The sequence below is a fragment of the Lynx rufus genome, unplaced genomic scaffold (assembly GCF_022079265.1).
Source record: "Lynx rufus isolate CCGP_SWC_20201006 ecotype Redwood Valley unplaced genomic scaffold, mLynRuf1.p SCAF_9, whole genome shotgun sequence".
In the NCBI taxonomy this organism is placed as follows: domain Eukaryota; kingdom Metazoa; phylum Chordata; class Mammalia; order Carnivora; family Felidae; genus Lynx; species Lynx rufus.
This window is the reverse complement of record NW_025814897.1, coordinates 77907747-77923224: the sequence shown is the minus strand read 5'-3', so window position 1 is coordinate 77923224 and position 15478 is coordinate 77907747. Positions and strand designations below refer to the sequence as shown.

Sequence of the window (15478 nt, the reverse complement as noted above, 5' to 3'; positions counted from 1 at the left end):
TTTCTTAACAGGACTTCTGCATGATACCTTGCAATACAGTGTAACAAATATATAAGTGCATTTTGCATGATCAAGTAGCTTTGGCTTCCTAACCTTTGTAGGATGGGATGTGCCAACTGTTTTAGTTGTGCTTTATTAAATGGTGATGAGTTTTAGCTCACATGAATCCAAAGAGTAACTACTTGCTTCTACAATTTTGACCAGTCAACCATTAAATCACAAACGCAAAAATGGATGACCTGAATGGAAATGATGGCATTTCACAACTTCTACAGATTGCACTTGATGGAAACTTCATGAGTTTTTTTCTTTGTTTGTTTGTTTTTTTTGATTCGTTTTTATAGCAAGAGTTGCCTGGTTGATATGTTTATGTGTTTACATCACTTTTTTTTTTTTAATTTTTGTGCAATCACAATTAATGTAATCACAAACACTAAAAATAAATCCAGCAATTAGCTTTGTTATGAATAATCATCTCGGTCCTTGTAGGTGTATGAGTCTTGTACTTCTTCTTGTACGAATTCCTCTTTCTTTTCCCAACCATTTGGCCAACCTCCATTGGCCTGTGTTGTGGCACCATAAGACTTGGTGGTACCATAATTTATATAATTTTGAGTAATGTCCCCTGTCTCTTCATCAAGCTCATCTTCATGGATAAATCCACATTTTTCTTCACTTGTTTCTTCAGGGTCTGCCCAGGGTTGCTTCTCTCCTGAGGCAAATATTGCGTAAAATATAACTCCGCCATAGTGAACCAGGGCAGCAATCAGGAAAACATACTGCCACTCTTCACGTGACTGTAGTGACAAAAATTGGCATTGTGAGAACAAACTCCCTGTGTTTAAAAAAGCATAACATCTTCTTTGAATGCACCACCATCAAGCTTTTCATACAATGCTATCTTTAGGGGAAACCCCTCTTCTGAGTATATAAAGCAAATACTGTGATAGAAATTTTCCATAATCCTATGACTTTTCATTAATTAACATTTTTTGTAAATCTCAGGATCTGAAATAAAACTCCAAATATATCTGTGGTCTGCTAATTTTTAAAATACCCATAATCTCTCTTTTAATTTCCATTCATGTACTTATATTTTTTTCCTCCTAATTCTTTTGTTTATTTCTTTTTGGTGAACCATAATTTTGAAGCTCTACATATAAGGACAAATACCTGATAATAATATTCTTCCATTGATACCTGTGGATTCTGAATTGACATTTCCAAATAAAGCTCAGAAGACTTCTATTTTCATGTTCTAATAAGCTAAGAGAAAAAAGTTTTTTTGTTGTTTCGCCAAACCAGAAATATAAGAAATATTAAAAGGTGTTGGAAACCATATTGTTTATTGGTTGGGAAAGAAACCTTCCTCAGAGTTCCTTGAGAGAGATTTTCTTCTGAGCCTCATTTATCTCCTTACTCAGAAGTCTGGTGACAGGACCACAAAGAGAATGTCAAACAGAACACAGGAACTTTTTTTTACCGTGAGAGAGAATCTTCTAAAACTAACACTTCCATCTTACCTTATTCTTTGTCATTGCACCAACAATGATAGGGCAAACCATTCCTGACAATGTGCCAACACCATTTGAAATGCCCATTAAGATACTTGCATATCTCGGAGCAATATCCAAGTGGTTAACATTGAAACCTGAAACATACACACAAGCTTAAACTCAGAGAATCCTAAACCTCTTAGAAGTGGGTGACTGTAGAATATTCTCTACCACACTCATCGCCCTCTTTAGAAGATACTAGGTATACAGCCTGTGCTCAATAAGTATTTTTTGATAATCTAGCTCAGGGATATAATGGGAGTATGAGGTATGATTTCTTACACAATACTTAAAATGTGATGCTCACACTACAGAGAGATTTTCTCTGAAGGAGAAGAAGGAGAAGGAGAAGGAGAAGAAGAAGAAGGACAAGAAGAAGGAGAGGAAGAAGGAGGAGGAGGAGGGTAAGCAGGAGAGAAATTAGTAGTAACAAATCCAAATAATTTTCTAAATGTTTATTCTTTTTATTTTCTAGTGGAAATATTATGAGTAACTTTTCAACAGTCAGAATATTAAAGAGGAAAGGAAAGTGTGTGTGTGTGTGTGTGTGTGTGTATTAACAGCAAAAATCAGGGTGTTACATTTATAAATTTAAAAACATATCTTACCAGAAATAGCAAATCCACTGAATCCCACTGCAAGTACCAAGAATGAGATAGCTACACCTCTAGTATGAGAATAGCCAACAACCAGAAGCAGTGTTGCTTCCATGCCAAAACCTTCAGAGACAAACACATAGAAACACTTCACAAATTTGTGTAAATTTTTCCAATGAGCTAAAACTGCTAAAAACGTTCATGCCTATCTGACATAGCAAACCATTTCAGGAAGTCTATTTTAAAAATAATAAGAACAGTATATGCACAGGGATTACTGAAGCCTTTCAATTTAATAAAAACATTGAAGACAATCTTCAGTTTCAGTGGTGGGCAGGGAAAGTTGGTTATGTAGTTACTTAAAACTAGAAATTATGAAAATTTGAAAATAGAGAAATGATTATAAATGAACAACGAAGACACAAATTGTGCTGCATATTTGATACGCACAGAAAAATTTACTCACTCCTGTAAATCAGCAGTTTGTGAGCCAAAATCATGTCCTTAACATCACTTATGTACTTACCACCACAATTCATGATCTTTCTTACTGTAGTTGTTGAAAGAATTTGCTTGCTTCTTAGAAAATCTGCAATCTGCCCTCCAATGGGTACAATAATTGTCATTACCAAGTGTGGCACAGCAGATAGCATGCCAACCTGAAGGGGAAAAAAAAGAAGAGACATATATGTGACCATAAGTAATATGGGCAACTTAATGGTCTTGGTTTTCTGAATCCATCATAAACTCTTTATGGAAAAAGAAAGGAAATAAAATACTGTCTCCAAATGACCACTTAGTCCTAGAATAAGCAATAACTTCCACAGAATAAATGAGAAAAGCTAAGTAAATTTACTTTTTGTCTTTTGGAAGAGAATGCTTTTTTGCTGTGTGATGAATCAGTAAAATTTGAGTTTATGAATAAATGATCTTGAATCTTATCACAGACTGATTCACATTTATGTGCCCATATTATATTCTTTTTTTTAAATTTTGTGTAACATTTTATTTATTTTTGAGACAGAGAGAGACAGAGCATGAACGGGGGAGGGGCAGAGAGAGACGGAGACACAGAATCGGAAGCAGGCTCCAGGCTCTGAGCCATCAGCCCAGAGCCTGACGGGGGGCTCGAACTCACGGACTGCGAGATCGTGACCTGAGCTGAAGTCGGATGCTTAACCGACTGAGCCACCCAGGCACCCCATTATATTCTTAAATGTGTTTGGAAAACTTCATCATTAGTGAGTGAGAGAGAGAGAGAGACAGAGACAGACTCAGAGGCACAAGAAACATATTGGATAAGGCTGGAAAAGGCTACATTTAAAAATTTTTTTTTAAATTCTTAATAAGGCTAAAAACCTTAAGTGCAATTTAAATGTGTATCTTTTATGAGTTTCATAGTTAGTTTCTAAGCTAATTTTAGCCCGGAAAATGAAAATAAGTTCTTTAATTTTAGGTATTTTCTATGTCAAATGTCAATCTTTTGGTCACATTGTCCTGCAGTGGTATATAGTTTCTGTATTAATTTCATATGAAATAGCTCGTATCTAACCTAGAAGCATCAATTCAACACACATTTTTTGGCCAGTAATTATGTGCAAGGTACTCTTCTCTAGGCATCATGAAGGCAGGAAGTATGAAGAAAATGCATTTTAATTGTATACATGGACTTAGTAAATTTTGAATATAAACATATAAGGAAGTGTTTTCCCTAAGTATAATTTGAAGTACAGTTCTTGGTAAATTATAAGTACTGGGAAAAAGCCTATTATTTGTGTATAAAAACGTCTTCCATGTTAGATCATTGAAAGTTTGAGACAAAGATTGCTGTATTTTACAATGGCATAAGTATAGTACCACAACCACAGAGTCAGACTGTTACAATAATTAATTGAGATAGTGAATAACTCCTAAATAGCTTAAATATATGAGTTATTTAATTCTATCTCTTTTATCCAGATGAAAGTTTATTATATTCTCTTGTATTGATGAAGAGAGTGTAATTTAAAAGGGCTAAGTGATTTCCAGAACCAAATATTGAGCCATTTTCACCTGAGTCAAAAAACTGGGCTTTTAACAATTTATGGTTAGTACTATTAACCATCTGAGAAAGAAAAATCAAATAAAACCAGTTAACATGTGTGAATACTTTTAGTTCAGTTCAAAACCTGGCATTTAGGATGGCCAACAGGCACATGAAAAGATGCTCCACGTCACTCCACATCAGGGAAACACAAATAAAAACCACACTGAGATATCACCTCATGCCAGTCAGAGTGGCTAAAATGAACAAATCAGGAGCCTATAGATGCTGGAGAGGATGTGGAGAAACGGGAACCCTCTTGCACTGTTGGGAATGCAAACTGGTGCAGACACTCTGGAAAACAGTACGGAGGTTCCTCAAAAAATTAAAAATAGATCTACCCTGTAACCCAGCAATAGCACTGCTAGGAATTTACCCAAGGGATGCAAGAGTGCTGATGCATACGGGCACTTGGTACCCCAATGTTTATAGCAGCACTTTAAACAATAGCCAAATTATGGAAATAGCTTAAATGTCCATCAACTGATGAATGGATAAAGAAGTTGTGGTTTATATATACAATGGAATACTACTTGGCAATGAGAAAGAATGAAATATGGTCTTTTGTAGCAATGTGGGTAGAACAGGACAATGTTATGCTAAGTGAAATAAGTCATACAGAGAAAGACAGGTACCATATGTTTTCACTCTTATGTAGATCCTGAGAAATGTAAGAGAAGACCAGGGGGGAGGGGAAGGGGGAAAAAAAGTTACAGAGAGGGAAGGAGGCAAACCACAAGAGACTCTTAAAAACTGAGAATAAACTGAGGGTTGATGGGGGGTGGGAGGGAGGCGAAAGTGGGTGATGGGCATTGAGGAAGGCACCTGTTGGGATGAGCACTGGGTGTTGTATGGAAACCAATTTGACAATAAATTTGATATTTAAAAAAAACTGGCATTTAGTAGAGGCTCCACAAATGTGAACGAAGTAAAAGTATAAGCTAAATTGACATTAAAGCAAACATTGCTTTTCAGAACAGCACCTTGAAAAAAGCAGTGTTCTTTATTCTTAACTACAGTAGATATATTTAAAGCAACCACTGTGTAGAGAGAAACCATCAGACAAGAAAATATTCTGAAATACACCATGCTGGATTTGTGTAGAATTGTATGTTGTGTATCTGATATTCAGAGGCAGACAAAGCCTAAGAGTGACCTGCATTTCTGAAGTCCACACAACTGGCCTGCATCTTGACCAGTGTTTGAGACATCTGAAAAGTTCTCAAATTGAACACCCTTTGCTATTTACTATCTACTCAATAAACATTTTATTCCTTTGGATAAACAAAGAATAAAGCTATGATTATTACTTATTCTTTCAGGAAAACACTGTGGGAAGTACAAGAAGCTAACAATCTCAAGGTTAATGAGACAGAAGTTGAGAATATTTTAGCACGCTGACTTAATATTTGAAGGTACTGAATCTCCCAGTTCCTTAGACAATGTTTACATATTCTGTATGCGACCTCATCAGGGACAAGTTGCAGAACTTTGAGTAACTTATTCAACTATCTTCTCAGCTTTTGGTGACTTATCATAATTAATCATTTGCGATCACATGTTATCAGAATGATCAAGACTTTTTGGGAGTATCATTATTTATGATAAACACACAGTACTTTGCTCATTATTTTAAGGCTAAATGTTTTTACATCTAAATATAATTAGATATATATACTTAGATAGATAGATAGAGTTTAGATAGCTATATCTATATATAGATATAGTTTATCAGTATATATAGACTATAACTGATTGGTTCTTCATAGAAACTCCAGGTCATTAGACTTTGTGCACCCTCCTCTTTGTGCTTCTGCTCTTTGTGCTTCACAGTCTGGATTTCCTCTCTCCCGACCTGTGTCACAGTCCTTGCAGAAATTGGCAGGTTACCACACAACAAAGAGCAGCCACTCAACACTTCTTCTCTGCCCCTAAGTGTGAAACTCAAAAGGAATCAATGTCTCCTGTCACTTGTTATCTCTTGTAACCTGACCTCTCAAAGGACTGGTTAATCCAAGCACTGGCCTTCCCTTGATATACCATTTTCAACATACATATATGTATATGTGTGTGTGTGTATGTTTCTGCTTTACCTGAGTCAGTCTACCTGAAGATTAAGCTATTATACTTGTCATTGAGTCTGAAAGATACTCAATTTAACTAAGGTTGGAGAAAACTATCCTCCTTTTAAATATATTTTAATGTTTATTTATTTATTTATTTATTTTAAGAGAGAGAGAGATCGAGAGAGAGAGAGAGAGAAAGAATACCAATCAGGCTCCATGCTGTGAGCACAGAGTCTGACACGGGGTTTGATCTCCCCAACCATGAGATTACAACCTGAGCCGAAATCAAAAGCCAGAGCATAACCAACTGAGCCCTCTCCATTTAAATATTTTAGTTTGCTTACATTTTGCTGAGTTCTGAAAGAGGATATTAATGGAGTTATTTGTACAAGAGAAAATTGGGGCTGGCAAGCATTCAAACATCAGCACTAGGTTATGTATCAATTGTTTATTGTACAGCTTGGATTCAGAGCCATGCCAGCCTGGATCCAAAACCCATGTTCTATTTATTTTACTACCTCCTTTACACATTTTTCAACGAAGTCTGTGACTTATTTTAAGCCAGTATAATGAAAATTTTCAAGCCAATCTGTGTGTGTAGAATTTACCTACCATTTTAGTTAAAAATATAGTAAGTGAATCAAATCAACTCATCTGGTTATTGTATTTAGGTTTTGCAAAATATCATTGTTTTTACTCAAGCATTTTCAATTAAGTGGAGCTACAGGGCCAGAATGACCACACAGTTTCATTAACATCAGTTGGCTCCTTCAATTTTTCCCCATGAGACCTGACTTTATTAATAGCGTCTCAGTGTCATATTTGTCCTAGATTATGAAAATGGACTCACACCTCCAGCAGCCTTTGTTGAGAAGTATAACACCTCTCAGAGCTTCCAAAGGCTACCCTGCAATGTTTGATCAGCTCTAGAGAGAAGAGGCCTATCTAAAGCAGCCATTCTTCTCAGGAATGGAGGAAACAGTTTCCTTAGAAACAGGGATTACAAAAGAGCTCTTAGAATAGCTTCTCCTAAACTCAGGTTTTCTTCAATTCCAGGCCTCTGATAGTCTTTCAAGTAGAGACATAATATGAATAGCGAGCCCAGCTGGACGTATGTAATGACATGAAGAGAAATGGCAAGTCCATTGCCAGCACAGACAAGTGTATTCAGTACTCGGCAAAGGGCTTGGCAGAGATGGTATTCAACAGATACTTTGCTAAGTGCTTAAATGAACATAGGGTCTACCTGAATTTGAATAGCATAGTAAAGGGAAATGAAACATAAATTAAAGGATCAGGGCTTCAACTCGATCCTGGCATATATTATCAGCTTGGCCGTAGGCAATTTAAATACCTTCCCTAGTTTGTTTCTTCATCAATAGAAATGATGATAGTTATCCAGCTGGTCAACCAAACAAGGTTGTTTATGAATATGAAAGGACCTTGTAAATTTCAAATCCTTCTATAAATATGAAGTTGTATTTTCATTTTATCTTTATGGAATATCTCAAAATGATTACATTTTCACAGCTACGAACGAATGTCTGTAGCATTTAGCATACTGTGCTGTAACTGGTAACTAATTGCTTTCGTCTATACCACCAAGCTGTGAACTCTTGAGGACAGGAACCATGTTTTTATTTCTGAATCCTACACATCTCATGTTCAACAAAAGCTTGTTAAATGAATAAATTGGATAAATGGCACATAAGATTGTTTTCAGCTTTTTTTTTTTGCTATCTCAAATCTTTTAGCCAGATTTTTTTAAGTTTATAGGAATTTTTTTAATTTCTTTTCTTTTACTTGAGTGTAGTTAACACACAATGTTACATTAATTTCAGGTGTATGACAAAGTGCTTCCACAAGTCTATATATTTTGCTACAGTCACCACAAGTGTGGCTACCATCTGTCACCACACAATGGCATTACAATATCATTGACTGTGTTCCTTATGTTGCGTCATTTAATCCAATGACTTATTTATTCCATAACTGGAAGCCTGTATCTCCTGCTCCCCTTCACTCATTTTGCCCATCCCTTATTTCCCACCCCTCTGGTAACCCCCAGTTTGTTCTCTATATTTACACATCTGATTCTGCTTTTTGTCTGTTTCTTCATTTAGGTTTTTTTAGATTACACATATGAGTGAAATCATAAGGTATTTGTCTTTCTCAAAGTCTGACTTATTTCATCTCATAAAATACCCCCTAGGTCCATCTATGTTGTCACAAATGGCACAATCTCATCCTTTTTGTGGCCACATAGTATTCCACTGTGTGTGCACGTGTGCACGTATGCGTGTGTGTTGTGTATGACATCTTCATTATCCATTTGTCTATCAATCAGGACCAAATCAAAATAAACTTTTACATGGAAAAGAGAGCCAGACAGATTTTTGAAAGCATTGAAGAAGAGATTGGTAATTGTATAAATACAATTCCATTTTTTGTTCACTGTAACACTATCTCTGATCTGAGACTTAAAGAAAGTTATGTTTCTTTACAGGGGAAAGGCTCCAGAGCTGCCCACCCCAACTGAGATATAAGCTCCATGAGGGCAGAGACCAGGCTGATTTTGCCTGTATTTCCATCAACAAAGAGCAGTTTCTAGCAGACAGCTGAATGAAGCAGACATTCAAACCCCTTACTCAGTCTGTTTCCCAGAAGTTATTTGTTAAATAGATGACACGTAAATGAGTAACTTATAAAATTTAGAAGATAGAATGTTGGCAAAGAAACTTAATATTCAGCTGAACACAAAAATAATGCACTAGTTAAACAGGATAATTTTTACATACCTTGCTGATTTCAAATCCAAAGACTTCCTCAAAATATGCCGGCTGACTAATAAGCAATAAGTAAAAAGTCCAGCTTCTGCAGAAGTTTGCAACAATTATTGCATAGACAGGCATAGATGTAAAAAATTTCCTCCATGGAGTCTTGAATTTCTGAAATCCCAAACAGAGAGCCATTCTGACCATTTAAAATATGTTCTTAATGTTCTTAACTTAAATGGGAATAATAAGTGCTTCGCATTTTCAGGATGTATATGTTGGGGCATGAGTAGGAGGTAATGAACAGTTCATTGCAAGTCTAATTAATCTTTGCTGCATGAATAATCATTGGAATAAAAAAAAGATATCAGCTTCTTCTGATTAGATAGTTCACATTTTAGGAATATGTAAGATCCTATGTTTATAGAAAACAATTCCAAAAGCACAGATCCTAGTTGCTAAGACGTTTTTTTGCAATGACAGATCATGACTTAGCTAAAGATCATTGCCATATCAGTGACCTTGTTAGTATCCAAAATATCTTATCTAAAACATTGAAAATCCAATATAGTTAGAAGAAAAATAAGAAAAATTAAGAGTGCAATATTCTAGACCCTATCTAAAGTCAATAATATGACTACAGATCTATAAATTCTCTTGAAAGACAATGGATTTCAATATAAATTCTGTGATGCTAAAGTGCAAGGTTCTGTAAAACTCATATGGTATACAGCTGGATTAAAGTGGCCACCCATCACACCATGGGCACATGATAATTAGTTATTTGTGATATTGAAAACATTTCAAAATTAACAACCTAAACATGATTGGTTTTGCTTATGATAACCATTAAAAAATTATACCTAATATTCCTAAAGATCCTCTATATGCCCAAACATAAAGCAATTATCTTCTCCCCCTCAAGACTAATATTTTCAGACCTGAAAATGTCTCTCCTATTCTCAAGCACTTTCTCAATGACCTTATTTTGAATGTCAAATAGAGTTTGGTGAAGAAACAATAGCCTAAAATAACTCTGTTTAACGCGAGGTTGGGATCCTTGAACCGACCAAATTAGTAAAAGAAGAGACAACCATTTTTTTGCACAGATTTGGTAATTATTCCTGGATATAGAACCTTAGAATTGCTAGCCTTGATTGTGACTCTAACTAAACCTTTCAAGATCACTTTAAAAGTAATATAGTAAGAAATTATATTTTGTGATCACAAATATATATCAGACAAAAAAGAAAAACAAACAAAAACAAAAACACAGCCTAATAACATATGAGTGCTGTGGCTTTGAATAAACATATCCAGTGACAACATCATAGATGAATTTCTTAAAATTCAATATGCTCTGGGAAAACAATGCCAGATAAATATGCTTTTTCACAGGTAATAAAAATTGTCAAATACAGGGATGTCAGCATTGTATTATTATGTTTGTATGAGAAATAACTTCAGAATATTATTAAAAGTAAATAACTTTCTCCTGCTGGGAAAGTGTTTCTATTATTCAGACCTGGAACATCTCTGCTAAGAACTTTTTTCTTCAGGTTGTAAAATATTTCATCAAATGTAAGATATATCTAATTTTATACCTTAAAAATTGTTAGGGGTCATAGGAGGGCTTATACCATTTTGATAACAGTGTACTTACTGACCTGGCTGTTTGCTTCATAAGTGTGTTTACAAAAATTAAGCAAGTTGTTTGCTTAAGATTTATGCATTTTTCTGTATACATGTTATGTTTAATTTTTTAAGGAAAAAAAAGATTTAAAAGACAATACAGTCAGCTGCAATGTGTGATCTTAATTGGATGCAGATTCCAAAGAAATAGCTGCACAGGGCATATGAATATAGACCAGGTATTCATATTGGGACTGCGTATTAGAAATTTGAATACGATCTAGGTATTAGGCACTATCAGGGAATTATTTTTAATTGTTTTAGGTATAATAATAGCCCTTAAATTGTGAAAGAGGATTTTTATTTTTTTAGAGAGGCATATGAAGTATTTGTGGGTCAAGTGTTTTAATACCTCATTTACTTTGAAATCATTCAGAAATAAGAAAAGTGAAATAGATAAGGCAAGATGTTAACAACTGTTGCATCTATGCCGTGGAGACATGGATGTTTCTGTTACTGTTCTTTCTGCTTTGCTATATATTAAATTTGTTCACAATAAAAAGCTAAAAATAACTAAAGTCCAAGTACAATAACTGGAATATAATCTCATTTTTAATTTTCTTTTGGAGCTTCAGGAAAGTATAAAACATCAGTAAGAAGTAAATACTATGTTCAGAAAAGCAGTAAGGTAAGGTAATTGGGAGTTTGAGATTATCTATGCTGTTTTATCAAGCTACTAGCTGCTCTTTTTAATGTCATTTCCAGAAATTGGTTTTCACTTAGACTAAATTTTTTACTGTTTAAAAGCGTATGTTTGATTTAGACACACAATCTCTCAAGAACTGGTAAGTAAAAGAGGTATATTAAACAATGAAAATATAGGCTGATCAGATCATTTTTGGGCTAGAAATTGAGGCTAAATTCTGAACTCACCATGGATCAGCCTATATTTAGCTTCTGTGCACAGCGACCACTGCTGGTGGGCACCAGAGTGCACTGCCAACACCCACGCCATCCCCACATCACCACTTGTTTCCTAAGTAGCCACCATTAGAAACCATCAGACCATTTACAGAAGGAAACAGGAAGGGGAAAGTTCTAATGCCAGTCTGTCCCATTCATGGGACTACCGTAAGAATACTGTTTTTAAGTACTGAAGTTTCACTTCTGTATGATATCCAATATGGGATTTTTCCTACTCATTAAAGGCCTCAACACTAGTGGCTGATAGACCTTTGAACCTAGGATGAGGTGTCAAAGACAGGCCTTCTCTAACAAATGAAGTAGAGAATCTGCTGGAATAAAATACAATTTGAATGAGGAGAGGAGCCTTTAAAAGAAAGAGAAGCATAATGTTAAGAGACACTGGTTCTTCAGCCATGCATGGTGCCTTCTATCTCTCAGCATAAGGAAATTGAGTTTCTGTTCAGGTGCTGAGTTATTGCACCTATCTAAATACATGAGTTTTGTTCCCCAGGTTTTAATAGTACCAGATGGCTATTTACCAATTAATATTTATGATATATTAATGTCACGGGGACTAAAATATTTGCATTATTGACACAGAATGCATTTCTGTCTCCATAGATTCCATTCAAGAAAGCAAATCAGAATAAGGAAAGGGGTTCATGTTATATGAATACTTTATCTTCATAACAATAATCCTGAAAATTGTAAGATTTTATCAATAACAAGATTGTATTATGCTAAGAATATTTTCATGTCAGCTATTATTGACGTTCTAATGATTTAAGATTTCTTAAACCACATATAGCATAAATAGATATGTGTAAAACCTACATTTAGACAATTCAATACACTAATAATAGTCCTTTTCATGATTGTGTTAGCTGATCTGGCATTTCCTGTGATCTGAAATTAACAAATATTTGTTGAATTTGTTTAAATTGTGGATCATATTGAACTGTTTATAAAAGCTTATTTAGATTTATAGTCCTAGCTATAGCCAAGGGAAAATTTGATAATTGAGAAAAGATAAAGAAAAAAAGAAGTTATAGGTAAAGGAAGTAGTGACCATTCCTAACTCAGAAAATATGGATGGAGGAAAGAAAACAATCATGATTGACACCAAATTGGTTTCGTTGAATTGGGACTCAGAAAGTAGTTTGGTTGGTCAAAGGGAGGTGAGATGAAGAATAAGAACAGGAATATACACCATAATAAAATTCTTACTTCCATTGCACCTAAAAGATTTGCACTCTCTCCAATGCTTTCTTCAATGTACCTACGTTCTTCATCTGTAATGGTAGGATGCTTTGCAGGACTCTCATAAGACACCAAAAGCCAAAACATGTACCAGATCATTCCAAAGCTTCCTGCAAGCAAAAGTTCAAAAGAAAAAAGGCAAAAATCTATCATAAATGTCCTTAGTTAACCATCATTTGCTGGAATAAAATGATAGGAATCTCATGACAGACACATTCTATAGAATGTGATTTGGAGTTTATGCTTCTCCAACTGACTTCAGCCATCTATGCTTGTGTTATGCCACTAGACTTCAACCTTCCTGAAGGCTGGTTCTGTAGTTTTATCCCTTTATTAAATAACAGTGATACACGGGAAACTCACAGTGAACAATTATTGAATGGCATGGTTTGGAAGATGTTCACACATCCAACAAACATTTACTGAGCACTTACTATTCCAGGCACTCTGCTAAGTGAGAGGTATTTGGTGCACAAGACAAAATTCCTGTCTTCAAAGAGGTTGAGTTCTTTTCTTATTTGCCTTCCATATGAATATGTGAGTGTATTTCCACACACAAAAAAATACTCCTTTCACTCTCCTACGAGCACCTCCAGATCTAGTAAACAGACTATTAAATAAAATCTAGATTATTTTAGCCTAAGTGGCTATCGTTCATTTAAAAAATTCTCTAATTAATGTAGTAACATTTAACACTTTATATGACTATATACCATGTCATTTTCAGTACCACCCTGCTGCCTATGGATCACTCTTTGGGCAGATGAAAGTTAAATACAATAAACTGTTTGCAAGTTCTTCTCCATCCCTTTCTTTAGCACTTTCACTATTAAATCATGCCCTTATTGTGCAATGTAAACCTAAAGAATTAATAAAAGAAAAAATTTCAAGTGGTTTATTCTGGTTTCCCAGAGGATGGTCATTTATTTTTGCCTCTTACCGTTCTTTATCCCTTGGGTAACAATCTAAATACTCCTGATCTCTCTAATACTTTTTTCCTGCTTGTTCAATCTCTAAGAATTGTTTCTTAATACCACAGATTTTGATGTGCCGTGCTTTTTTTTTTTTCATTACCAAACATGACAGCGAACACAACTGGGGGTTAGATAGTATGTGAACATTTGGTAGAGTGTAGTCGTTGTGGCATATGGGTCTCCCAGATTCAAATCCTGGCTGTGTCACTCATTAGATATATGCTCTAATCAATGATGAAATCTCCGTAAACCTCCACTATAAAATGAGATGACTTTTTTTTTTTTTTATAAGACTGTGGCAAAGAAGGGTTAAAGGAGATAATGCAACTAGTAACTAGCAGAGTGGATGGCACAAAAAAAGCACTCAATAAATGAAAGCTCGTGTAATTCAGTAGTAATTATCATTACCACTAACTGAATGCATCTGCAGTGCCAGACATTTAGCTAATTGCTATATATGCATTATCTGTTTTAATGTAAGCCACTATTCAGTTCATATCTTATTAATTTTTAAATTATTAATAGTGAATGTGTGGCTGGCTCAAAGACCTAATTTTTGTTACACACAGTAGGCAAGTGCTATAATGTGATATTTTCAGAGTATCTAATATCTAAATTTTGTACCATTCAATGATAAATATTAAATGAGATACAACTTACATAATGGGATTGATTTTCATGAGTGCTTTGTGGAAATTAATATTCTTCCTTTACTGTCACATCATATTTTCAATTAAGCAATGGGTTAAATGAAGGCACAAATCAGAGGATTTAATGGCTGGCCATCCTAACTTGTACTACATTTGCTTTAAACTATACACATGTGCTTTAAATTTCTTAGAATTATGGACTCTTGAAAATCTAATGAAAGACATGGATTAAAATCTGATAAAAATATCTCCCCAGGAAAAAATGTACAAACGCATGCATGGCTGATAATTTTGGGCATTCATGAATCTAAAACCCATCCATGGCTTTTGAACCAGAATAAGAGCTCCTGCTATATAAAGCATATTAAATAATATTCTGCAAATATAAGAATTTGCTCTGACGAGAACATTCTGAAATGGAAATGGATCATGCCAAATTTGGAAGCAGCCAGATACTGTCCGGTTCTACCTCATGACTTCATTAATATTTCACATTCTCGGCCCACATCCAAAGATGGTATTAATCAGTGACATCAGTTGGAATCCAGCTGTCTTATATTTCTCTTTTTCTGATTGTTACAAAAAAAAAAAGAATCTAGAGAGAGACATTAGGGGTACTTTGAAGGGGTAAGCTTTCTGGTTCTGGTTAGAAAGTGAACAGAAAGGGACTTCAGACTTAGAGTTTCGGGTCCTTTTTTATTTCCATTTGAAGGTTTCATCGGATTTAATTCTGGAATAATGAAGACGAAAATGTCTGTTGCTGCAGCTGACAGTTAATATTTCATCACAAAACTGCACTGCTGCATTAACCCCACTATTGTTTTCCAGCTTTCTACCCCTATTCAGCCTTGATAAGGCAGGGTCAGGGGAATAACTAAGAAAGCAGTAGCAAAGAAAGAAAAGTGGGTGCTGCCTAGCTCT

The 15478-nt window shown here is 35.0% G+C and overlaps 1 protein-coding gene across 1 annotated transcript in view; it reads right to left on the bottom strand.

Moving 5' to 3' along the window:
- Positions 1–461: 461 nt before the first annotated feature.
- SLC17A6 (solute carrier family 17 member 6) overlaps positions 462–15478 on the bottom strand; it is a 38426-nt gene continuing 23409 nt past the window's right edge. Inside the window, exons 7-12 of the mRNA XM_047071920.1 lie at positions 12901–13043; positions 9100–9249; positions 2679–2811; positions 2165–2275; positions 1524–1651; positions 462–797 (exon numbers count right to left, since the gene is read on the bottom strand). Coding sequence (XP_046927876.1) covers positions 462–797; positions 1524–1651; positions 2165–2275; positions 2679–2811; positions 9100–9249; positions 12901–13043 — 1001 coding nt within the window. The remainder of the gene's footprint in view (positions 798–1523; positions 1652–2164; positions 2276–2678; positions 2812–9099; positions 9250–12900; positions 13044–15478) is intronic.